The following is a 25,282-nucleotide window of genomic DNA, read 5'->3' on the forward strand; positions in this document are numbered from 1 at the left end:
GATTGTATTAAATTGCATTACTTGCACAGAAGTAAAACAACTTGCCATTTATTTTACAAGAAAATGCATTCACACGTGAGGATTTTAATGGCACAAACAACAATCTTTAGACAATGTTATTTTACAGTTTAACAAGAAAATATTCAAGCCCCAAGTAAGAGAGGCAGGGAGTTTGTGGTGCTGACAGAAAGTCAGGCATTAGTGGCAATTATGTCAATGCCACTTATTCTGGCTCAGAAAATAAACAAATAAAAAAATAAACTGCCTCTTCCACAGTACAATACAAACTGAATTCATCATAGTGTGGATAAAGATTCAAAATCACCACAATTTCAAACAAATCTATTATCAAAACAATCCTGAAACTGCAGTTTCTGGTCCTTAGACGTCCAGCACCAGCAAGCAGTCAAATAGCAGCATGTACAACAGGAATCATGTAAAGAAATACACTGTCCATAAAAGGAATCCATAATGAATCCAAAAGTATCACTTATTTTCCAACAAACAGCGTTGCTGGTACTTTCCCCCATATGAATGACAGCAGTCATCCACAGACAGGCACGTTTCCAAAATATACACATTTCGCTAATTCTGTTATTAAACACTTTGTTTTTAATTCTAGGAGTCTATCATATAATCTATCAACAGTATCTTTCACCGTTTACCTGCTTATCACTGTTCAAATAAATGCTTTCACAGACAATCTGTGACCATGTTCCATCCAGTCAATTGTCCAGTTCGATATCAGCAGCAGGAAAGATGCAGAGTATCCTCTGGATACTTGGGAGTGAGCTCTATCATTACTACAAGGACTCTTCATCAGAAACACTGTCTGCATTTGCCTTTGTCAGGAGCTCGAGCTCCTCACTGTCCTGCAACACAAAAAAGAGACAAGGCATCAGAATGAATGAACAAGTGATCAAATCCAGTGGACAAATCTGCAGACATTGAGGCACTGTGCACATCTTTTTTCTGTTTTCAGAAAGTGGAGGGCAGTATTTACTCCCCGAAAAACACCGGGGAAGTACCGTGCATTTTAAAGCCACGGCTGCCAATGGAGAGGGTATTTTTGTTAGTGCTCTAGCAAAGAAACAAACACCTGAAACCTGGCATTTCACCTGATTTACAGGGTTTCTTCAATACAGAACAGGACGCTGGGGATGAAAAGAATTCCAGGATAGTATCCCCACAGACTACTGTATTGTTAAATAGCTTCTTCCATCAAAAAACACTTGACTACTAAAGGAATTCTATGAAGTAAGGCTCCAGCATGAGCCTGGATGCTATTTTCATAGCTGGGAATCAGGTTTCCTCTTGCACTCAAGAAATGACATTACAGAGAAACAAGAGCCAAGTTTCCTGCAGAGCACTTGGTATGTGGGCGGGAGTAGAGGAAGTGGATATACATCGGGGTTAGGTGAGCGAAGTTGTGTGAGGAAAAGGAGTGTGTGGGCTTGTGTGCGTGACTACTGAGGATTTGTGGTTTGTCTCCTACCCCTCTTGACCTCTCAAACACCTCCCCGTTGATGACCCGTAGTTTCTCCCGCTGCAGGCTATATTCCAGGTCCTTGGGCCAGCTGGCATTGTAGATAAAGATGGCCAGCAGGACCGTGGGTGCCTGGAGGAAGAAGTCCAGCGAAGGGTGGAAGTCAAAGAGGAAGAGGGAGAGGCCTGTGACCAGAACAGTAGTGAACTGGCCAGTCAGCACATGGAACATGTTGTCTCTGAATTTTAAGATGAAGGCCACGGATAAGCCCAGGGCAGCTAGGGAGAACACAGAAGATTATGAGTTCTTCAAATGCATACTAGAGATAGATAAATGAACTAGTCCAGTTAATAACAAATTACACCCAGCAGCTGGATTAGTGTAACTTAGCACTGATGCCAGAAGCAGGACCAAATACCCACCAGGCTCTGTTCAAAGGCATAAAACAACTCAAGTACCAGCAGCTTACAAGATCACAAGTTAAGATGATTTTGTCTGTAGACGACAGAAATTGTACAAAGTAGTGGTTTTGCATGCTACAGTCTTTTGGAGCCCCCACCCCAACCCCTCCTCTATTTACGCCAGCTTTCATCTGATTGGCTGCCCCTACATCTGAGCTTCTACAAACAGAACCAGGTGCTGCACCACTTCCTCTGCTTATCAATTTGACAGACTTCCTTCAACCCAGCCATGCCTTCCAGCTCATCCTGGAGGACACAGTATTCCCCAAGCCCGCTGAGACCTCCTCCCAGTAGGACATGGCCAAAAACACCTCACCTACCTAGGAGTCCAGGAGGAATCCTGGTTAGATGCCCCGAGTACCTCAACTGTCTTCTTTTGATGAACATATTTTCTCTTCCTCAAGCAACTTATATAATCCACATGGACATGTTTGCATATAATTCAAAGCAGCAAACTAATTAAATTAAATTAAATTAAATTAAATTAAATTAAATTAAATTAAATTAAATTAAATTAAATTAAATTAAATTAAATTAAATTAAATTAGAGTGGACATCTCCAGCAACAGAAATGACAGTAGGAGATCTCAGTTCAATAAACATCACACTTATGCCTGCTTGATATTCATCTTTCAGTCATATGCTGTATAAAACAGTATTCAAATGTCCCTCTGATGTGAGAATGATGCACTACAGTGCTGACTGAAGTTATCAATCTTGTGATAGGCAGAAACACCAAAAGTTAAAAATGGAACAGTCAGGTCACTAAACTGCTGAGACTGGAGTGGGGCTGGTGGAAACTGTGGCAGACCAGGGCACTGAAACATAGACAGACAGTTCTTTTGCAATGAAAAACATAAACACCCATGCTCCCGGTAGGTTTCCGCTGTGTCAGCTGTTTACATTATAGGTGCTTATGCAGTAACCATGGTAACCACGGACTCTGAGCGGCTGGATCGACGGAGGTCAGACAACAATTTTACATATATGATCTTCAAACAGGACACAGCCATTATCCGTCCTGGCCTCATATCAAATGTGAACGCAGACTGAGTCTATGTTTGACGTTTGCTTTATATCTAATCTTCCTCTCAAACATTTAAACAGCAGCGACAGTGGCGTGTCTAGAAAATTTTTGTTGGGGGGGCCAGGTAGGGGCACAGATTTGGAGAAGGGTGGCAGATTTAATTGGCAGATAATGTTTTAAAAAAAAATTCTACCAACCCTTAACCATAATTCAATAATCCTATAAACCTAATAACCAAATGCACTTTTAACTCTTATTAGAATGAGATTTTAACCACTACGGTGCAAAGTTTTTAGATACTGCGTTGATAAAGTACAAGAGATACAATCAGTGCTTTGTCAGTGTTTACTCAGCAGTCAAGGACAACAATATTTGCATAGTATTTTTACTGACATATAGTGCACATATGTTTTGGGCAAAAACATTTTTGAAAATTAAAATACGAACATTTGTAACAAACAATTGACAAATTAGCCAATGCCAATGCAAAACTTTATCTGCCTGTTAAAAAAAGAAGATAATCTTCTCACAAACTGGTGTTTGATTTTGAAACAGGAAAAAAGTGGGGAAACAACTGAAAAGACTAACATTTGAATAAAACCTGAAAGCAAGTAAATACTTTCTATGCTGCCTTATGGTAAACTTTGGTAATATTGATAAAGAACAACACTGGCTGATGATAAAATACAGTCAGCTGGCATGGTGACACTGCCAGTATTAACCTGCAGGGCTGGACTGGGACAAAAAAATTGGGCATTTTTACTACAGACCGACCCACCAGGTAGTAAAGCCATAAAGACTTTGACTGAAAACAAACCCTGTTGTGACAGTGATGTACAGTCTTGTTGGTATATGTATGATTTCTATACATTTTACGTCAGATAAAAACTTTGGTTGTAAGATTTAGATAATTATTTAATAAAAACTAGGTATTTTAAATGAGAATAAGAAAGAAAAGTATTTCTTTGTGCCCACCTTTCCCTGTTAATGCCCTACCTGGCCCCCTGGCAAAACTTTGCTAGACCCGCCCCTGCACAGTTACCAGCTGTCTGCTACATAAAAAAGGATCCTGGTGTTATTTGTCTCTCAGAAACAGTTCATAACTTCCCTTCAACTCATTCATGTCACCTAAAAGGTAAACCTGTTTCTCCATCACCTGTTCAGCTCTGATGGTTCAGTAAGGACCTCTCCTGGTTTCATCTTCATGTTTCCCTCTCACCACATATCTAAACAGACATCATGACCAGCAGCTTTACAGCTGTGGCTCCAGCACACATCAGCTGATACTAGAAATTAATATTAAATACATTCTAACAACAGCCGATCAAGCTTAAACGTGCTGCTGTTGTTTAGCGCAACATCTGCTGGTTTCCTCTTTCTGGCGCAAAGTGGGCGATAAACAAGAGAGAAAAGCCGATCAGCTGATCATTGATCAGTTTCATGATTGAAGTAGCAACAGGAGAGGGAGGGGGAGAGAATGAGAGAAGAGGCAGCTGTGCAGCATAAAGACAGAATAAATCCAGCTTTGTGTCTTTTTTCCATTCTAGCTAAAGTCCGGGACAAACTGCGTCTCTTCTCAGCTCAATACGAAACGCGTAATATTTTCTCTGAATGAGGGACCATTCCATTTTTTTAAGGAGCCGTTGGCAACTCTACTAACCTTATGAATAAAATAAAGTTCACTATCAGTAACATCATAGCACCCACCCAGCTGTATAAAAACTCCGTCAAACTGGCTAGAACGCAGTATGAGTTATTGCAACTGACAGTAAAAAGTCAGCAACATGAAAATAAACTCCACCTAAACTTGGTTTATATCTGACCCAGATAGACTGCAGGTCATAACTTCTTACCTGAAGTTCAGTTCACCTGACACTCGGACTGGTGGCTGCTTCGGGTCTCTCCTCCTGCCTCCCCTTCCCTCATCCACCTGTTGCCTCTGTGGAAGCCCCGTCATAGCCACCACCAAACAACGGAGTTATTTCTACACATCGACCTGCATCTGGCCAATCCACCACCTCTCATTGTTCATGCCATTACAAAAAAAATAAGTCACTGGGGATATGCCCGGTATGCCCGATGGCCAGTCCAGCTATGTTAACCTGCAACCAAATCTGCAGCTCCATACAGCAATGTTACGACTTAGATTATATCTTATAACGCATAACTCTTATGTTAGCTGCCCTCAGTAGCATACTGTCTGAAATATTCCACAGCTGCAATAATTCTTTAAGTGTTATTTTTTTCCTTGGTATTCTAATTTCACCGAAGTTTACTAAACTCAACAAACTTGATATTACTTACCGGGACATTTATTCTGTCCTCATTTTCTTTCACCGAAAAATTGTTTCCTGCAGTGCCATCTTTCGCGCTTGGCTCTCCTACCTTTGCTAACGTGATGCGCGCTGCATTCACTTACACTCGGATATCTGAGCGTCACCGTGAAAACATAATCGGACATTTGATATTTGATTGAATTTTATTGTTTTGCCTTTGGGGTGGCACCTGGGGTGGCCAGTCTGGTTTGGGGGGTGGCCTGTGCCCCCCCAGGCCACCCCGCTGGACACGCCATTGAATACGGGACGATTCCGTTTTTTAAGGGACGGTTGGCAACCCTAGCTACTATCCAGGATAGATGCCTTCGTTTGGTAATATCCGATACACAAGCTGCCTCATGTTGCTTCCAGGTTGGGAAAGAATGAAAAGATAAACCACTTTCAAGCTTATTCTCTTGCCGGTCGTGCGATCGAACATTGCAGCCGACCACACAGCAAATAGGAACCATGGCTGTTGTGTGTGCCTTCGCTCCGCTCTTGTGGGGGGGGGGGCTTTTTTCGCTTGCGCTTTATTTTGACCACGAAAATGGCGCATCAGGCCAAAATCCTTTCCACGCCCACCCCGTTACATCACGCTCCAAAGCCCTATGGTAACTAATGTTATAAAAATGCTCCGCCTCTAATGAGCATTTGAGCAGCCAATCAGAATCATCTATGTCATGTGATCATGAGTACGGCAGCGGATATTTCTGGTGAGAGTTTCGAAGCACCATGGATGACGAATTTGAAGGTACCAGCTCTCAGGTATGAAGCTAACCTTCAAAAGTTACATGAATACAAACAGGTACCTTGTCGGGTTTTTTTTCGTTTGTTTGTTTTTGTGTTTTTGGTTGTTGTTTCTTTTGCTTTTTTTTGTTGTTTTTTAACCCTGTCCTGTCTGGCAGGTATTGCAATCAGACTTGTGATCTGAATGCATAGTCATTGTGTTCTTAGTGAATTTGAATTAACACAATAACCTCTGCGGTTGACAGACGTGCCCGAAATCACATGACCAATTTAAGGCGTCAGAACAAAAAGATGGAGCGACCCAGGCTTATGGCGTTATTTTTGTGCCAGTTTTCTGAGCGCACGAAAAAAAGGTTTGCAAGTGCAAATGTTGCATTTTGAGGGGAAATTTATTTTGAATGAAGAAAAGCTGAATTTGAGTGAACAAAATTCATTCATGCGTGCAAAAAATGTATTTCAGTGTTTGCTATTATCCATACACACAACAGCAGCCCCTCTCCCTCGGTTTTTCCATTTGCGCTCGCTCGCAATGTGTTGCTGGCGCTCTCAACATTTCTGCCTGTGCGCGCTCAACTCTTTCTCTACACCGTTATATTTGTGCCACAAAAACAGCCAATCACAGACTTGGATGCAAAAAAATCTGATTGGCTGTTCTGGTCTCCAATCAGCTCGAAGTGACGAAATGCAATATCCCAGAATCCATTTCAGTTAAAACTCAAACGAGGCAGTGGCGGAGGACCACAGAGTGGCAGAGTTTGAAATATTACTCTTTCTGGGTCACAAAATAAACTTTTAAGATATTTTCATGCGAGAATTGTGCTGTGTAAACTTCAAATATCTGCTTGATTCATCAAGACATCACATATTTCCATAAGTGCTCTAAAGTTTTTTAAGAAGATAGAGAAAGAGTTGAGCGCCCCCCCCCTCTTTCTTAAATAGATAACTATCATATCTGACATCATATCTCACAGTACAATAATATTGAATGGGTTGCATTGTTGTACCTTGTCATGTTTCTCAGGTCTTTGTCTGAATTTCTTATGAACATTACTTGTCATGTTCTTATGTTGTTGCTAAGGATTGTCTTATTGCACTGGAGTCACACTGGGTTAAATTTTTACACTTGGGTTTTAAGGGGTATTTATTATTTTCTTCATTATTGTATTTATGGGTTGTATGGAAGCCCCAAACACAATTTCATTGTTCCTGACAATGACAATAAATACTTAAATCTAAAAAAAAAAAAAAAAAAAATCTAATCCTCATACTCAATACTCAAAGCTTCATAGAACTGAAACAAACATTTATTTTTAGGTCCATTCTGCTGCTGATACATACTTTAGGTTTCTGAATATTAAACTTGTTGCTGCCTTTCACAGTGTTTAACTTGAAGACCCTGAGTACTTTCTCCCACAAATTATTATAAAATTATTTTAACATTACCTAATAAGACTGATTCAGGACAGACGGTTAGTTATTGTAAACTTTTCTAGCAGTCAACCACAAACAGGGAACAGGCTGTCTATTCTCTCCATCTGTCAGCTGCTGCTGGCTCTTCCTCCTCCTCCTCTACAAGTGTAACTTATAAATACATGTTCAGACTTTTATTACACAATCAGAGAGAGAGAGTGCAGGACAGACAGACAGGTGACAGTCTCAGGTGTATACACTGCTACAAAACAGCACCAGAGAAGGAGGATTTAGTGTTTGTGTTATTACGAGTGCTAAACAAGAAGAGTTCCCAGATGGTACAGTGGACACATGTGTGACTCCTGTGATTAAAGCATCTTTCTTTCAGCTTAACGAGTGAACCGTCAGCTCGTTCAAACACACGTTAAAGTCCGTTTGGCTCGACACCACCGAACAGAGGCAGCAATATAACATAGCTAACATTAACAGTGCAGTGAATCCTGCTTGTGCCGTGATATTCAGGACTGCAAACCGAGCAGCATCACTGACTTTCAGCTTGTTGTGTTTGTGGATATACGACTGATTTTAATTATCTATCAAATCATCACATTCTCTGTAAGATTAAGGTCAACTATATATATATTTAGAAGTAGAAGCTTTAAAACCAAGTTAACGCTGAAAGTACAAACATCACTAATGTCACACAACTTTGCCGACATGCGGCCAACACTAATGTTTCAATGTTCTTCATTATAAAACATTCGCACATAAATAAGTGACATAATATTCAGTACTTACTTTTGACAGTTTACTCTTCAGCTGCTGCCTTCTGCCGTATTATGCGGCAAAATTATCCACACCCATGGCCGCGCTATGAATTGCGGGATATATGGGACCACGAAGCGTGCACCGGACCACGCTTGATATTTGGGGAAATCGACGGCGCATTTGGAGTACACTTCGAGTTGGGACAGTCGTCACGTGGCGGTGACGTAATCACACTCAAAATGCGTACTTCAAGCGTGCGGTCTCTGAATTGGGACACAGCCCCAGTCTCCATTTCAACTTGTGTTGAAAGTGCGGACTTCAAATGATATTCTCTTAATTGTGTTAATAGGTCACGTAAAACCAGAGTTATGATTCGAAACAGTACAAACGGTGTTTTCTGAGGACAGCGCTACCAAACACTCTCCGTTGGCGACCAAAATTTTAAAAACAAAATTAAAAAAAAAAAAAAGGATGCATGTCTGCCATTACCTGCCAAAACCGGAAGTAACATAATATTTCGTGGGAAACGTAGTTTTTCCCCTCAGGGCCTTGGTGAACCTATACTGGTGGTTTTAAGTTATGTCTGACATATGTCTGTGCAGTTTCTGGGATGCTTAGACCTCAAAATGCACTGTTGGAAATTATTTTATTTTCTATGTTTTGTTTTGTTACGTTTCTTAAAACAGATGGTGATCTTTTCTAAAAGCGATAGGACAGGTGTGGAGGAGAGTGAAGCAAGAGAATGGGTTCCTAAGGTGGGCAAGAAAAATCCAGCAAAGTTTCTTCTCCTGTAGTTAATGATGTAAATATGTTGTTTCCACACATCCATGGAAAATGAGCAAAATATATATTTTTCTGCTCTAATAACAGTCTGTGAGCTCATCTGAAGATGATGGGACAGATGACTGGAAACCCACACAGGATGAATCTGAAGGCTATTCAGAAGAGGAGGAAGAACAAGAACGTAAAAGGATTCCTAAGGTAGCCATGAAAAACAAAACTGGGTGTCCTATGCCACAAAGAGATGTGAAATTCATCCTCAGTTTCACTGCTTCCACAATCTATCCATCAAAAATGAGCCAAACATATTGTTGTCTTCTCTTAAAACAGATGGTGGCAGCATCTGAAGAGGATGGGACAGATGACAGCAGACCCACACAGGATGAATCTAAAGATGATTCAAAGGATGAAGCAGAACATTTGGGACAAATGATTCACAAAGTGGCCATGGAAAAGGTAAAATTTGTTCTCAGTTTCAATGCATTCAACAAAATATGTCTTTGTATTCTTCTGCGTCAGATGGTCAGCTCATATGAAATATGCAAGGAGTAAAGGTATTGAAGGTACATGAGTTTAAATACCTGGAGTCAAGCATCCAAAGCAACAAGCAGTGCAAAAGGCCAGGCAGGGGATGGCAGGGCTCAAGATGCTAAGATTTTGTTTGGGAGTGACCAGAATGGAGAAGATTAGAAATGAGTGCATCAGAGAGACAGCTCATGTTGGGTGGTTTGGAGACAAAGTTAGAGAGGCAAAGCTGACATGATTTGGACATATGTAGAAGAGGCATAGTGAATATATTGTTCCATATGGAGCTGCCAGGCAGGAGGGAAAGAGCAAGCCCTTAGAGGGAGTTCAAGGATATAGTGATGGAGGATATAGATAGGGTTGGTATGAACGAGGAGGCGGCTATGGATAGAATAAGATGGAGGCAGATGATCCACTGTAGTGACCCCTAAAGGGAGGAGCCAGAAGAAGGAGAAGAACTTAGCTCATTTGAAGAGGATGGAACAGATGATGGGAAACCTCCACCAGATAAATTCAAAGACAATTGAGAAAAGATGAGTTTAAGGAAGAGGTGAGTTAGCTCCAGTCCATTTTAGTGAGGTCATGAGGAGGAGGAGTAGTGGGTTTCGTACACAAGATTAATTCAAAGACAGTATATATATGTTCAAAGAAATATAAAGGTCAAATCAAAAGTAGTCAGAATTACTAACAGTACTGCAGATAATTTATTTTCATTGGCATTTGTAAATATTAAGTAAGAGTAAGACAAAAAATAAAACTTTTTTAGTAGTTGTATGCGTCTTCTTTTTGTGTACAGGGGGCGTTCGTGAGCAGTGAGTTGCCACAGAGGACAGAGGAACGGCAACAGGTTGCTGTCGCCTCAAAGACTCAAAGGCATCACTATGTCAGAAATGGACACAAGTGTCCCATATGTGGACATGTATATACTGATATTGTTCAGCACCTAAGAGTCACAGAGCAGGTTGTAAATAAAACTGAGCTGACTCTTTTGAGCCAATTTTCTCATCGGCAGTAAGTGTCTTAATAAATTCTGAAAGATAAATTTATATTTACTGTCCCTACACATTTGTTCTAAGCACTGCATTTATTTGATACAGTGGTTTTTAACCTGGGTTCGATCGAACCCTAGGGGTTCGGTGAGTCGGTCTCAGGGGTTCGGCGGAGCCTCCGCCATGACATGCATGGCTCATTTTGTGCACCAGTAAAAAAATCACATTTTATTTTTCACTAAAGAGGGGTTCAGTGAATGCGCATATGAAGCTGGTGGGGTTCGGTACCTCCAACAAGGTTAAGAACCACTGATTTGATACAATTATCTTACACATCCAATTTCTATTTCCTCCTACTCAGAATTTTTTTTACTATTTTTACAGCTTTTCTACAAATCTGGACTGTCCAGTCCGCTTATGTCAGTCAAAACATCTTAATCGGCTTGACAAGCACCTGGAAAAGGTCCACAAATTACAGGTATGTTATTGACTTTGTGGTGTTTCTGTGTGGTTTTTGTGTGTTGGTGAGGCAGCCTTGATCTCTGGAATCAGATGTTTATGTTAAAGGGACTTACATTTAGCACCTTGCATTTTACATATTTGTTACTCTGGTGAAATGAAAGTCTTCCAGTTTCTATAGAAGAATACGGTGGTTCTTTCTTTGTCCGTATGCTGCATTTATATAATGTTCCTCGAGCTCTAGAAAGCATGTTGTGTGCATAGATAAAAACATGAAGGATGCCCAAATAAGTAAAATACTGACAGTTTTGATATATGGTTACTAGGGGTGCAATGATACACAAAATTCACGGTTCGGTTCGATACTTTGGTGTCACGGTTCGATATTTTTTCGATACAAAAAAAATGTTCATGCCTTTTTAATTTGTCATTTATTAAAATTATAAAGTTTTACAGTTTTTAGATTTTATGTTGCTGAAACAAAAAAGTAATAAAAAAAAACATATCTCAGGGCTCGCAAAATTTCAAAATCCCTGGTAGCCCTTTGGGCAGGGACTCTTCAGTTTTTGGTAGCCCAAAAGAAAATTTAAGTAGCCTGAATAAAAAAGAGAGCAATTTTTGATTTATGTTTTGTTTCCTGTTTTGTTTCCTTTACAATATTATACATTAAAGTATAATATTGTATAATTATATAATATTAACTTCTTTTCTTGTGCGTGTTTTTTATTTTGACAGCGAATGCGCACCTGCGGACCACTTATGTGCAGCCCTGGTTATTTAGCTCATCATATTGCAGCCACAGAAATTCTTTTGTCCATGAAACCATAAAGCTGCACTTTCTTTTTGCCTTATAGTCTGATTTGTCATAACTTTTCCGTTTTGTGGTAAGCTTTTCTTTGGCTGTCACTTCTTCACCCTGACCTGTCTTATTTGGCTCAGCAGAACTAAACAATACAATATGCTTCTTCTGGGCTATATTCTCAGCAGCATATTAAACATATTAGGTCCCCATAAGGAGAATCATGTGCTAACGGCTGTCTAAATGACTCGGGTAAAGTTTGTAGCATGCATGCTTGCTGTTTTTGTCTGCTTCCACTTGTCTTTTGCGCTAGGATGATGTTGGAGTAAATGTGCAGTCATATTCGTTGTGTTCCCACTAGTGCTGTCAGCGTTAATCTTGTTGAAATGACCTTAACGCCACAACACGGCAAATCTCCGTTAACGAGCTACCGCGGATCGCCCCGTGCCTGGGGCTGGACAGCCAACACGTTAACGAGCTAACTGCGCTAACACACTAGTTCCCACCCCATGTAATTGAGCATTGTGTGGCACATCCAACATACTGTTTTACTTTAGTCCATGACGCGCTTACCTTTAGGGTCATACTTCACATGAAGACCAAAATAGTTCCAAACACCAGATCTGAATGAGGGTGGGGGAGGTTCAATTTGCCATGGTGCAAGGAGAGCTTAACTTCTATCTGGCTAGCTTGCCCTGCGCTCAGTGAATCTGCATTCGACTACTCTGCCTAGGCTGCATTGTCGAGCGCAGATCCACTGAGCGCTTAACACAGACAGCATCGTCAGAAGGAAAGTTGATAAAATAAATTAAAAATTTTATATTGTTCGATACATATGCGTACCGAACCGAAAGCACTGTATCGAACGGTTCAATATCGATATGAGTATCGTTGCACCCCTAATGGTTACACAGAAAACTGTTTCAATTTAACCCTAATCACATCTAATACTAACTTTTTCAGAAACCTATGATTAAACTTTACATGCAAAAGGCCAAGGACAGACACGTTGCTAAAGAACTGGCACTTCTGAGGGCATCAAATCCCACACCACAAATGGTCTCACACATGGATGAAGTGGATGATGCTGTAATTGAGGAGGGCATCTTTAGGGCACTGGAGGAAGGGTCAAAGGTTGCTTCTGCTATAGCCTCTTCCAGCGAGGCTCCCAGTGACCATGCTACACTGATCCACCTGCCTGCTCCTCCCTCTGACAGCGAGGCTCACAGTGACCATGATACACTGATCCACCGGCCTGCTCCTCCCTCTGACAGCAAGGCTCACAGTGACCATGATACACTGATCCACCTGCCTGCTCCTCCCTCTGACAGCGAGGCTCACAGTGACCATGATACACTGATCCACCTGCCTGCTCCTCCCTCTGACAGCGAGGCTCCCAGTGACCATGATACACTGATCCACCGGCCTGCTCCTCCCTCTGACAGCAAGGCTCACAGTGACCATGATACACTGATCCACCTGCCTGCTCCTCCCTCTGACAGCGAGGCTCTGGGTGACTCTACCAGACCAAACCTACAGCCTCCTCTCTCTGCCAGTGACACTCTCAGTGACCACACCATCCCAATTATGCAGCCTCCTTCTATCTCCAGCAGCAAGGTTACTTGTCATTCAACAGTGGTATCCCCTGATGTGTTAATCCCAAGCAGTGCACCTTACTATGCAGCAAAGCAAAGGAGGGGACGTCCTCTCCCGAGGACACCTGCTCCTGGTTGCAAACACTGTCAGATACTGTTCACTGAGCTACAGGTGGTGAAGCAGTTGCTAGAGTGTGAACTTGAAAGGAATCATGAGCTCAAGCAGATACACTCTTCAACCAAGCGTGCAAATGTGAGTATTGTTTATCTTGTATGATTGTACACCTCATTGTGAAACATTCTTTCATTTGCTTTTGATAAACAAATCTGCTTAATGATCCTTTTTATTTCAGGTTAAATATAGCAGACGTAAACGGTTTTCACCCAGCAAAGCCCCTCACTACGGTAAATAATATATCTTATCAAACTTACTACTGTAAAATTTCAAGTTTCATGTTTTATTGTCATGTACAGATAAACATTGTAGCCACAGCTTTACATGAACATATAGAAGTGAGCAGTTATATTAAAGAAGAAAATGTATTTATTAATAATAATAATAAATAACAAAATACTAAAGTATTAATATTAAGAGAATTTGTTTGGAATTTACAGTTGTGCAAAAACTTGTGCAGTAAGGATTTAAATTGGTTTATAGTGACAGTTTGTAGAGTCCAGTAGTTGTAGTGAGTGTGTAATGGTGTGTGCCGAATGTCTGCAGTTCAGAAGTCTGATAGCTTGTGGGTAGAAACTATCCCTGAATGTTCCTGAACCACCTGCCGGTCTGTGGCTGGGGTGGCTGTGATCAGAGAGGATCTGCTGCATCTTCCTCCTGCATGGCTGGCAGTTCAGTCCTGTTGATGCGCTGTGCTTGAGAGAATCTTGCATCGTATGACTGACCATCCTGGGATAGCGATCCCTACTCGATTCATTTATGAAGAGTCAGTTCCTCTAGGCTAGGGGTAGGCAACCTTTCTGATGACGAGTGCCGTCTAAAATTTCCTCAGAAGTCAATGTGCCATATGATTGCATTAGCAAAAAATGTAATAATGCTCTATGTTAACAGTTACACACTATATAGAGCAACTTTATAGAATTATATTATAGTGTGTAAATGTGTGCGTGAATGGGTGGATGACTGGATATGTAAAGCGCTTTGGGGTCCTTAGGGACTAGTAAAGCGCTATATAAATACAGGCCATATTTATTATATTTATTCTCAGATGTTGGCAGCTATCAGTGAATAGTTATCAGCTATTTTGAAACAAAAAAAGACACTTTTTATCCATAACAGCAAATGAACTGTACAACAGAAAATACAAATGCTATTTATGGTGTCCTCACAACAATGATAAGAAAAATAAACTGGGCCAATATGGCATGTTTGTTAATAAAGAGATACACATGCTCACACAGATATGTAGAGACAAATACTGTCAATAAGGCCTCTGCAATGTTTTGAAGACAGTTAAACTTGTCAGGTTGTGATGTCCAGCAGGTGAAAATGCAGCTCCATGACCACGCACAGCTATGGATTCCAGTTAACCAATACAAATGTACTTTGATATGACGTCTGTTCTTGCCTCATCAGTAAGACTGGTGGAAGAATTTAGGGCCCATGCAGAAGGTGTGAACCCTAGCAGAAAAATACGTGACAATGCAAAGCAGCGAGCCACTCATGTCATCCATTTTCTGGAATTCATGGCAGACCCAGCGATTCCAAACGTTGACCTTCTGTTTCTGAGGAACCATGGAAAAGTCCGTGAGTAAGTGTTTAATTTGAAGGATTATTAGTTTCTATATACATGTGTGCATATACAGTTTAACACATGAACTAATTTGTATTTTTGACTTTGGAGTTTTCTAGCACACCTGCAAGCAAAAGGGTTTAAACCAACAACTCAGAGAGCTTATCTCATGGATGCTATTGCTTTCATGAAATATATATTAAACATGTCACCACCACAAGTCAGACTTGGAAAAAAAAGGTTCAACGCCCTTTTGGTCGAACTGAGGGCACGTAACAGAGATGTTGGCCGTGAAGTAGTCGTGCACCAGCTGAATGTGCGGAGATCTAAGTCTAGTACGTATATAATACACATCTATACCTCTACCTACTTTAATGACATGATGTTAATAATAAAGTGTCTAAGGTATTGTGCTTACATTTTTTTTTAGAAAGACTTGTCAAAGCAGAAAAACATGCTTTGTTCATTGATGAGGCTCCCCAGAAGATTGCTGCCGCACTGGGTATGGATCACTGCAATGATCACAATGACACTGAATGTTCATTTTACTTAAGAGTGATTATACAGACTTCAGATCTGGGTTAAGACAAAGCCCCTACAGATCTTTACATCACAGTGACCCACACACTGAAACTGAGCTTATGTCTTTTCTGTCTAATGTCCAGTTTAAATTTAAGAATAATGTGCAGCTTGGTCAATGTAATGCACATGAAGCCAGAGCTAAAACACATCACCATTGCAGTGAAATATGTGCAGCTCTGCCTTAAGATGGAGCCCTGTACATTTTGATCTTGTTATTTCTGGGATGATTGTAAAGATAATTTTCATTATTATGGCTAGAATAAAGTGTAAGAGGTATTTGCACTTACAAAGAATAAGACTTTTACTTTTATTGTTTCATAAAAGGTGTCCACAATTTAAACTTTAATTGCAGGAAATTTAATTAAATAAGAATAAGGAAAATAAAATAATCACAAAACAATAATCAGATTACTTAAACTCTACTTATCTAACTAAGATGCTCTAAGCTAATGCTAAGTGTGTTCTTTTCTTTGGTGAGGAGAGGTTGGAGGAAGGATGTAAATCAAAATCCTTCTAAATTAACCGCCTAACACAGCAACAATGAGCAGACAAAAAGGAATGAATTCACAGGTTGGACAGGTTTTCAACTGTGAACCTCTTCGATCCAATCTTTTGGGCTGCTCATCTTGCAGAAGACAAAAAAGAAAAACACAAAATCTCTTCTTCACCTCACCTGTTCACCACCCCCCCCCCCCCCTTCTCCTACTGGACGTCATATCTTCCCACACCTTATCTATCAATGTGTAGCTTTTAAAATTGTGAATGCTTCATTACATTTTCATTGTTATTCTTAACATAGAGCATTCATATTCAATCACTTCATGTTTCATTCAGTTTATGTGATTCTACTTCAGTTAGATTTGTCTTTAGGACATTTTCACAAGAACATCCATTGTAACTTAATCCCTTTCCAATTCGAATGCTTTAAAACTCAGTTAATTACCATTTATTTCTCTAGTTATTTTATGATTTAATGAAAACATACATTTTGTTTGTCAGATATTCTTTGAGATTATTAGCTCCACTGTGTCACATTATACACAACACACAGAAACACACACACCAAGGTCAGACACTCTGTGAGGCCTGTTATTAGAATCACTGTTATTCTACAGGGAGTGCAGAATCATTAGGCAAATGAGTATTTTGTCTACATCATCCTCTTCATGCATGTTGTCTTACTCCAAGCTGTATAGGCTCGAAAGCCTACTACCAATTAAGCATATTAGGTGATGTGCATCTCTGTAATGAGAAGGGGTGTGGTCTAATGACATCAACACCCTATATCAGGTGTACATAATTATTAGGCAACGTCCTTTCCTTTGGCAAAATGGATCAAAAGAAGGACTTGACAGGCTCAGAAAAGTCAAGAATAGTGAGATATCTTGCAGAGGGATGCAGCAGTCTCAAAATTGCAAAGCTTCTGAAGCGTGATCATCGAACAATCAAGCGTTTCATTCAAAATAGTCAACAGGGTTGCAAGAAGCGTGTGGAAAAACCAAGGCACAAAATAACTGCCCATGAACTGAGAAAAGTCAAGCGTGCAGCTGCCAAGATGCCACTTGCCACCAGTTTGGCCATATTTCAGAGCTGCAACATCACTGGAGTGCCCAAAAGCGCAAGGTGTGCAGTACTCAGAGACATGGCCAAGGTAAGAAAGGCTGAAAGACGACCACCACTGAACAAGACACACAAGCTGAAACGTCAAGGCTGGGCCAAGAAATATCTCAAGACTGGTTTTTCTAAGGTTTTATGGACTGATGAAATGAAAGTGAGTCTTGATGGGCCAGATGGATGGGCCCGTGGCTAGATTGGTAAAGGGCAGAGAGCTCCAGTCCGACTCAGACGCCAGCAAGGTGGAGGTGGAGTACTGGTTTGGGCTGGTATCATCAAAGATGAGCTTGAGGGGCCTTTTCGGGTTGAGGATGGAGTCAAGCTCAACTCCCAGTCCTACTGCCAGTTTCTGGAAGACACCTTCTTCAAGCAGTGGTACAGGAAGAAGTCTGCATCCTTCAAGAAAAACATGATTTTCATGCAGGACAATGCTCCATCACACGCGTCCAAGTACTCCACAGCGTGGCTGGCAAGAAAGGGTATAAAAGAAGAAAAACTAATAACATGGCCACCTTGTTCACCTGATCTGAACCCCATTGAGAACCTGTGGTCCATCATCAAATGTGAGATTTACAAGGAGGGAAAACAGTACACCTCTCTGAACAGTGTCTGGGAGGCTGTGGTTGCTGCTGCACGCAATGTTGATGGTGAACAGATCAAAACACTGACAGAATCCATGGATGGCAGGCTTTTGAGTGTCCTTGCAAAGAAAGGTGGCTATGTTGGTCGCTGATTTGTTTTTGTTTTGTTTTTGAATGTCAGAAATGTATATTTGTGAATGTGGAGATGTTATATTGGTGTCACTGGTAAAAATAAATAATTGAAATGGGTATATATTTGTTTTTTGTTAAGTTGCCTAATAATTATGCACAGTAATAGTCACCTGCACACACAGATATCCCCCTAAAATAGCTAAAACTAAAAACTACTTCCAAAAACATTCAGCTTTGATATTAATGAGTTTTTTGGGTTCATTGAGAACATGTTTGTTGTTCAATAATAAAATTAGTCCTCAAAAATACAACTTGCCTAATAATTCTGCACTCCCTGTATTCTCAGATTCATTACACTGGTTAACTTACACATTTTCTTTCCTTTGTTTCATTTATTTTCAACATGCCAGAAACTGAGCATAACTAACCCTCAGTAAAACAAGTTACAAGTTATGGTATCTGGAACAGATTTACATTCAATATTTAGAGTTATATTTTGGACACACACACACACACACACACACACACACACACACACACACACACACACACACACACACACACACACACACACACTCAGCCATTATAACAGCCATTTCTACTACTCAAACACATTTGCATTTGTTATCTATATGTAGAGGCGGCAAGGGGCGTGAGACTTTTATCTCTTTCTATCTTCTATCTTAAGACACATTACAGGGTTTTGTAATTGGAAACTGGGTTTTTTGTATGGTTGGTCTGGAAAATTTGTTTGATACTTTGTGGTACTTGCATGGTCCTTGAGACATGGTGCTTGTAAAATCCCTCTATAATCTGCACAAGGGACTGGACATGTAAATGCAGTGTATGTGTTAGCATAGCATATTAATACATGTAGTGTTCTCTTTGTGTTTTTACAGATGACCTCGAGAAGCAACCCCAGAGCAGAACAATATTGAAATTGTTTTTTGGACTGTTGGGCGGATATATTATTGCCATAACTGGTCACCGAAAGGGAGTGATCATCAACATGACTACTGAGGAGGTTGAAATGGCAGAAAAAGCTAAGCAGGGTGCCCGCATCATCCGTGTATGTACTAAAACGATATAAATCTAAGTATACATAGACATTTTTTTATTCAGCTGAATAAAAATGTATTTTCATGTATTAGGTTAAACAGCACAAAACTCAAAGATATCATGGGCAAGCAGCTGTCCCCCTGTACAAGAATGAGTATACCTGGTTGCAGCGTTACAATCATATCAGAGAGTATGTTGAAGGCGGTTCGGAGGCACCGACTTTTTTCCACAGTTCTAGTGGAGGTGTTCTTCATAGACTACCGGTATTTTTCAAGGCAGCCTGGGAGATGATGAATCTGGGGATTGCCCCCACCTTCAACATGCTACGTTCCTCCTGTAGCACTTATGTGAGAAAACTTTTCATTTTTATTTTTTGACACACAATGAAGTAGGTTAAAGTGTCATGGGTTTTATTCATGTGGTTTCTTTTTAAAACATTATTCTTTCAGGCCAAGCGACAGTTGGGACGTAAATCTTACGACAGAGTGGCAACATTTATGTGCCATGATGCCATCACAGCCAAAAGATTTTATCAAGGTTATTTAAATAAGCTAAAGTGAAGTCATATATTTATCTATACACTTACATTTATTCATATTTAGTAATATTGCTTTGCACAGCTGAGGACCCTGCAGAGGACACACTCCAGAGCCGAGCACTGACCACCAATGCAATTGCAACATATGCAGCAAATAAAAGGAAAAGGAGAGAGGACAGAGGATCTGTGCAGGACGAGGACAGTGAAGGATCTGACAAGGAAGAGCAGCAGTCATCAGGAACAGAGGAGCTTTTAGACAGAACGCTCTTCCAGTGTAGCAGTAACAAGGTATGTGTGCCCTGATTCCCTTGGTAAGAGTTTTGATTGGTTGCACTTCTTTCATATATAATCATTTACTCCATCATGAACAAAACATATTTAATTTGTACCATAAACAGATGGTGAGCCCAGGTCAGGGTGAGGTTGCCTGTAGTGCCGGAGCCACAATAAGAGAAACTAAACAGGATTTGAAAAAGGGGGTGGAGCATCTACAAAAAGTGACATACCAGTTGCGCAAGAGAAAAGTATGTAATGTATGTTCTTGTGCTTGTTTTTAGTGTTTTCACTGATTACTAATCTTTTACCTTTTTACTTTTACTTTTCTAAAATCAGATGGTGGTCTTTTACAAAAATGATAGGACAGATGTGGGGAAACTCACACAAGAAGACAATCCAGAAGAGGAGGAGGAGGATGAAGCGAGGGAATGGGTTCCTAAGGTGGGCAGGAAAAATCCAGCAGAGTTTCTTCTCCTGCAGTTAAAGATGTAAGTGTTTTGTTTCCACACATCCATGAAAAATGAGTAAAATATATATTTTTCTGTTCTAATAACAGTCTGTGAGCTCATCTGAAGATGATGGGACAGATGACTGGAAACCCACACAGGATGAATCTGAAGGCTATTCAGAAGAGGAGGAAGAACAAGAACGTAAAAGGATTCCTAAGGTAGCCATGAAAAACAAAACTGGGTGTCCTGTGCCACAAAGAGATGTGAAATTCATCCTCAGTTTCAGTGCTTCCACAATCAATCCATCAAAAATGACCAAACATATTGTTGTCTTCTCTGAAAACAGATGGTGGCAGCATCTGAAGAGGATGGGACACATGATAGCAGACCCACACAAGATGAATCTAAAGATGATTCAAAGGATGAAGCAGAACATTTGGGACAAATGATTCACAAAGTGGCCATGGAAAAGGTAAAATTTGTCCTCTGTTTCAGTGCATTCAACAAAATATGTCTTTGTATTCTTCTGCGTCAGATGGTCAGCTCATATGAAATATGCAAGGAGTAAAGGTATTGAAGGTACATGAGTTTAAATACCTGGAGTCAAGCATCCAAAGCAACAAGCAGTGCAAAAGGCCAGGCAGGGGATGGCAGGGCTCAAGATGCTAAGATTTTGTTTGGGAGTGACCAGAATGGAGAAGATTAGAAATGAGTGCATCAGAGAGACAGCTCATGTTGAGCGGTTTGGAGACAAAGTTAGAGAGGCAAAGCTGACATGATTTGGACATATGTAGAAGAGGCATAGTGAATATATTGTTCCATATGGAGTTGCCAGGCAGGAGGGAAAGAGCAAGCCCTTAGAGGGAGTTCAAGGATATAGTGATGGAGGATATAGATAGGGTTGGTATGAACGAGGAGGCGGCTATGGATAGAATAAGATGGAGGCAGATGATCCACTGTAGTGACCCCTAAAGGGAGGAGCCAGAAGAAGAAGAAGAACTCAGCTTATTCGAAGAGGATGGAACATGATGGGAAACCTCCACCAGATAAATTCAAAGACAATTCAGAAAAGATGTGTTTGAGGAAGAGGTGAGTTAGCTGCAGTCCATTTTAGTGAGGTCATGAGGAGGAGTAGAAAGCTGCAGTAAATCTAATGATCGTGCTCGTGTATGTATAATACCAGCAGTGAGTTCTGAGGACTTGGACGGTCCAAAAACTATTTGCTAACAAATCAGCACAGGCACTTATAGTGGTGCACTATTACAAAATGCTTTTACTCACAAATAGGGGGCTAAAGTTCATTCCTTGCAGTTTGATTTGTTTCTAAAACAATCAATACCAACATGAAACTGGTTTATAATTTTTTTCTTGTTCTTGCATTTCTTTTTTTTTTTTTTTTATTAAAGTTTTTGCATCGACTTTTACAAAAGATAAATTGAACAATATGCCGTTTTCTTTTTAAAGAACATAAAGCAATATAAAACATACATTCCCACCTCATGATTATAGCAGTACCAGTGGGTGTACAAACAGAAAAAGGAAAAAGTCCAATCTAATAATACTAGTAACAAACCCAAGGGTACAAGACAACAGTTCCTGAGTGTACAAAGGAGATGTGGAGAGTATCCAGAACCCACACCCCCACACAGACACATAAAAACCAAAACACACAAAAAAAAAAAAAAAAAAAAAAAAAAAAAAACCACAGATGATAAGTGGTCAGCTTAGTGATAGGGATAAGTCAATTCTGTTAGAGAAAACAAAATATGTATAAAGTAGTTAAATAAATACTAGGGCGCAGGCACAATAGAATCCATATACTTAAACTTAGGCCTCTTACTTAAACATAAGATAAGAAAAAAATAAAATATGATAGAGTCTGAGCTGGCTAATTGGGAGCATTGCGAGACCGCAAAGTCTGAACATGGTCAAAAAAGGGTTGCCAGGTCTTAAAAAATTTGGCCGTAGACCCGCGTAGGGTGAATTTAATCTTTTCGAGTTTGCTAAAGTGCAAAACGTCTCTGATCCAGATTTCCCAGGATGGGACGGAAGGGGACTTCCAACATAACAATATTCTGCGTCTTGCCAATAAGGTGAAAAATGCTACCAGATCCGCTTGAGGCGTCGGCAAGGCAACTGAATCAGGAAGAACCCCAAACAAAGCAGTTAAGGGCACAGGTTGGAGGGTTAGCTGGGTGATCTTAGATAAAATCAAGAAAATATTAATCCAGTATTGTTTGAGGGATGAACATGACCAAAACATATGCATTAAAGAGGCAGGTGTTTGATGACAACGGTCGCAATCAGGGCTAAGATTGGGGTATATTTGAGCTAGTCTGGCCTTAGTCCAATGTATACGGTGCAGAATCTTACATTGAATCAGCCCGTGTTTGGCACAGAATGAGGAGCCATGGACCCGGTAAAGAATTTTATCCCAAGAGTCATCCTGAATCACACACCCCAGATCCTGCTCCCATGCCAATTTAATAGCCGAGATTGAAGAATTGCCAAAGGAGCATATTCTCCCATACAAACAGGAGATCAGGCCCTGTAATGAAGGGGGAGGCGATAGAAGGTTATCAAAGTCATGATAAGAAGGTCTAGATGGAAACTGAGAGGATTTCTCCTTAACAAAACTCCGGATTTGTAAATAGCGAAAAAAGTGACTTTTTGGAAGGCCAAATTTCAATGAGAGCTGTTCAAAGGAGGCAAATGTATTCTGAATGTACAGATCAGAAAAAGACCTAATACCCAAAGAGGCCCACAAATAAAAAGCACCATCAGCTAACGAAGGCTGAAAAGAGGGATTTTTCACAATGGGTGATTGAAGGGGAAAAAAGGTCAACTTAAAGTAACGACGAAATTGATACCATATTTTCAAGGTAACTTTGACAATAGAGTTATTATAAGAACCTGCACTCGGAGGCTGCTTTTGGGCATAAATCAGGGCTGGTAAAGAGGCTGAGACACAGGAAGAAGTCTCCAAACTGAGCCAGGCCGGGGCATTATTCGTGTCCTCCCCCTGTAGCCAATACCTGAGAATACGAATATTACATGCCCAATAATAGAACATAAAGTTTGGTAAAGCCATCCCCCCCATCTTTTTCGGTCTTTGAAGATATGTCTTGCGTATTCTGGGGTTTTTTTTGTTCCAGATGAACCCAGATAGAATCTTGTCTAATTTAACAAAAAAGGAAATTGGAATAAATACAGGGACACACTGAAAAAGAAAAGAAAATCTGGGGAGGATATTCATTTTAATTGTATTTATGCGCCCTGCTACAGACAGATGGAGTAGAGACCATCTGTCCAAATCCTGCCTAACTTTCTCCACAAGTGGGTCGAAATTAAGCTTGAAAAGAGCATGAAAATGACTTGTAATTTTAACCCCTAAATATGTGAAGTTGTCTGATACAACTCGAAAAGGCAGTGCTGTGCACTGATATTTCTGTGCAGCAGCATTCAGGGGAAACAGTTCGCTATTAGCAAGATTCAGTTTATAGCCAGAAATAAGGCTAAACTGTTCAAGTATTGAAAGTACCAAAGGGAATGAGGATGCTGGCTCTGAGATATAAAGAAGCAAGTCATCTGCATATAAGGAGACTCTTTGTTCTATACCATTTCTAAAAACCCCGGTGATACCTGGGTTTGATCTTAGCGATATGGCTAGGGGCTCAATTACGATTGCAAATAGCAATGGCGACATAGGACAGCCCTGCCTAGTCCCCCTAAACAGGGGAAAGAAGTCAGAGCATGTGCCATTTGTTTTGACAGCGGCAAGCGGGGAAGTATAAAGAAGTTTCAACCAGGAGATGAATATTTTACCAAAGCCGAATTTATCTAAAACATAAAAGAGGTATCCCCACTCTACCCTGTCAAAAGCCTTCTCAGCATCTAAACTGATCCCAAACTCAGGGCTGTTGGAGTCTGAGGGATTGTAAAGGACATTAAACAAACGTCTAAGGTTAGAGAAGGCGTATCTCCCTTTAATAAAGCCTGTTTGGTCCAGATTGATTAGAGATGGTAAGACTGCTTCTACACGCCTCGCTAGAAGTTTAGCAAGGATTTTATAATCCACATTTAACAAAGAAATGGGACGGTATGAGCCACATTGTAGTGGATCCTTATCCTTTTTTAGGATCAGGGATATAGATGCCTGCAGTAGAGAGGGTGGGAGGGATCCAACTTCCAGTGAGTGCTTATACATATTTATCATGAGCGGAGCCAGTTTAGGCATGAATTTACGATAGAACTCAACCGGAAACCCGTCCTGTCCGGGACACTTAGAACACTGCAGTTTGCTGATAGCTTGCATGATCTCTTCTACAGTTACTGGTCCCTCCAGCTGGAGGCTGTGTGTCTGATCGATTGATGGGAGCTTAAGATGATTGAAAAATGAGTCCAAAGCCTCCGTACTAAATGCACACTCAGACGCATAGAGAGATGAATAAAAGTCTCGAAATTGGTCATTAATTATTCTAGGATCCATAGAGACACCACTTAATGTCTGAATCCGAGGAATGGAGTGTGCAGCTGCTGCACTACGGAGCTGATGAGAGAGCAGTTTACTGGCCTTATCCCCATATTCATACTGGGAGTACTGACATTTCAGCAACATCTCTTCAGCCCGAGCAGAGGACAGGTGATCAAACTCAGTCTGCAAAGACAGCCTATCATTATAGACCTCTGGTGCCGGGCAAACGGCATACAACTCGTCTAATTGCGATATGCGTATTATGAGCTCGGACAATTTTGCTTTCCTTTGGTTTGCCTCAAAACCAGCATAAGATATAATATGTCCCCTGATAAAAGCCTTAAATGTTTCCCACAAAATAGAGGGTGATATTCCGGGTGTAGTATTTGTCTCTATAAATAAGTCTATCTTGGAATTCAGAAATGTGGTGAACTTATCGTCTGACAGCGAGCGTGTATTCAAACGCCA

At 40.6% G+C, this 25,282-nt stretch overlaps 3 protein-coding genes and 1 long non-coding RNA gene across 4 annotated transcripts in view; 3 read left to right on the plus strand and 1 right to left on the minus strand.

Moving 5' to 3' along the window:
- Positions 1-25,282, plus strand: part of LOC146662947 (uncharacterized) — a 177,909-nt gene that overhangs the window by 87,885 nt on the left and 64,742 nt on the right. The gene's annotated exons all lie outside the window — the stretch shown is intronic.
- Positions 1-25,282, minus strand: part of LOC146662951 (uncharacterized) — a 27,588-nt gene continuing 2,306 nt past the window's right edge. The window contains exons 2-3 of the mRNA XM_085415530.1: positions 1,496-1,764; positions 1-872 (exon numbers count right to left, since the gene is read on the minus strand). Of these exons, the coding sequence (XP_085271656.1) occupies positions 804-872; positions 1,496-1,764 (338 nt within the window). The 3' untranslated portion in view covers positions 1-803. The remainder of the gene's footprint in view (positions 873-1,495; positions 1,765-25,282) is intronic.
- Positions 6,022-20,562, plus strand: LOC146662952 (uncharacterized). Its single transcript, XM_085417318.1, has 16 exons — positions 6,022-6,054; positions 8,901-8,969; positions 9,085-9,195; positions 9,325-9,450; positions 10,316-10,438; positions 12,730-13,614; positions 13,715-13,766; positions 14,953-15,127; positions 15,221-15,444; positions 15,540-15,611; positions 18,918-19,087; positions 19,170-19,424; positions 19,527-19,614; positions 19,698-19,903; positions 20,228-20,332; positions 20,467-20,562. Exons 1-16 carry the CDS (start codon positions 6,022-6,024, stop codon positions 20,560-20,562), a joined length of 2,790 nt encoding a protein of 929 aa, XP_085273444.1.
- The window catches only part of LOC146662953 (uncharacterized), an 8,936-nt gene continuing 4,063 nt past the window's right edge, over positions 20,410-25,282 (plus strand). Inside the window, exon 1 of the mRNA XM_085415529.1 lies at positions 20,410-20,812. Within this exon, the coding sequence (XP_085271655.1) occupies positions 20,687-20,812 (126 nt within the window). The 5' untranslated portion in view covers positions 20,410-20,686. The remainder of the gene's footprint in view (positions 20,813-25,282) is intronic.

Source organism: Rhamphochromis longiceps, linkage group LG8 (assembly GCF_057381845.1).
Source record: "Rhamphochromis longiceps isolate RC_006_pf linkage group LG8, R_longiceps_female_GT1.1, whole genome shotgun sequence".
NCBI lineage: Eukaryota > Metazoa > Chordata > Actinopteri > Cichliformes > Cichlidae > Rhamphochromis > Rhamphochromis longiceps.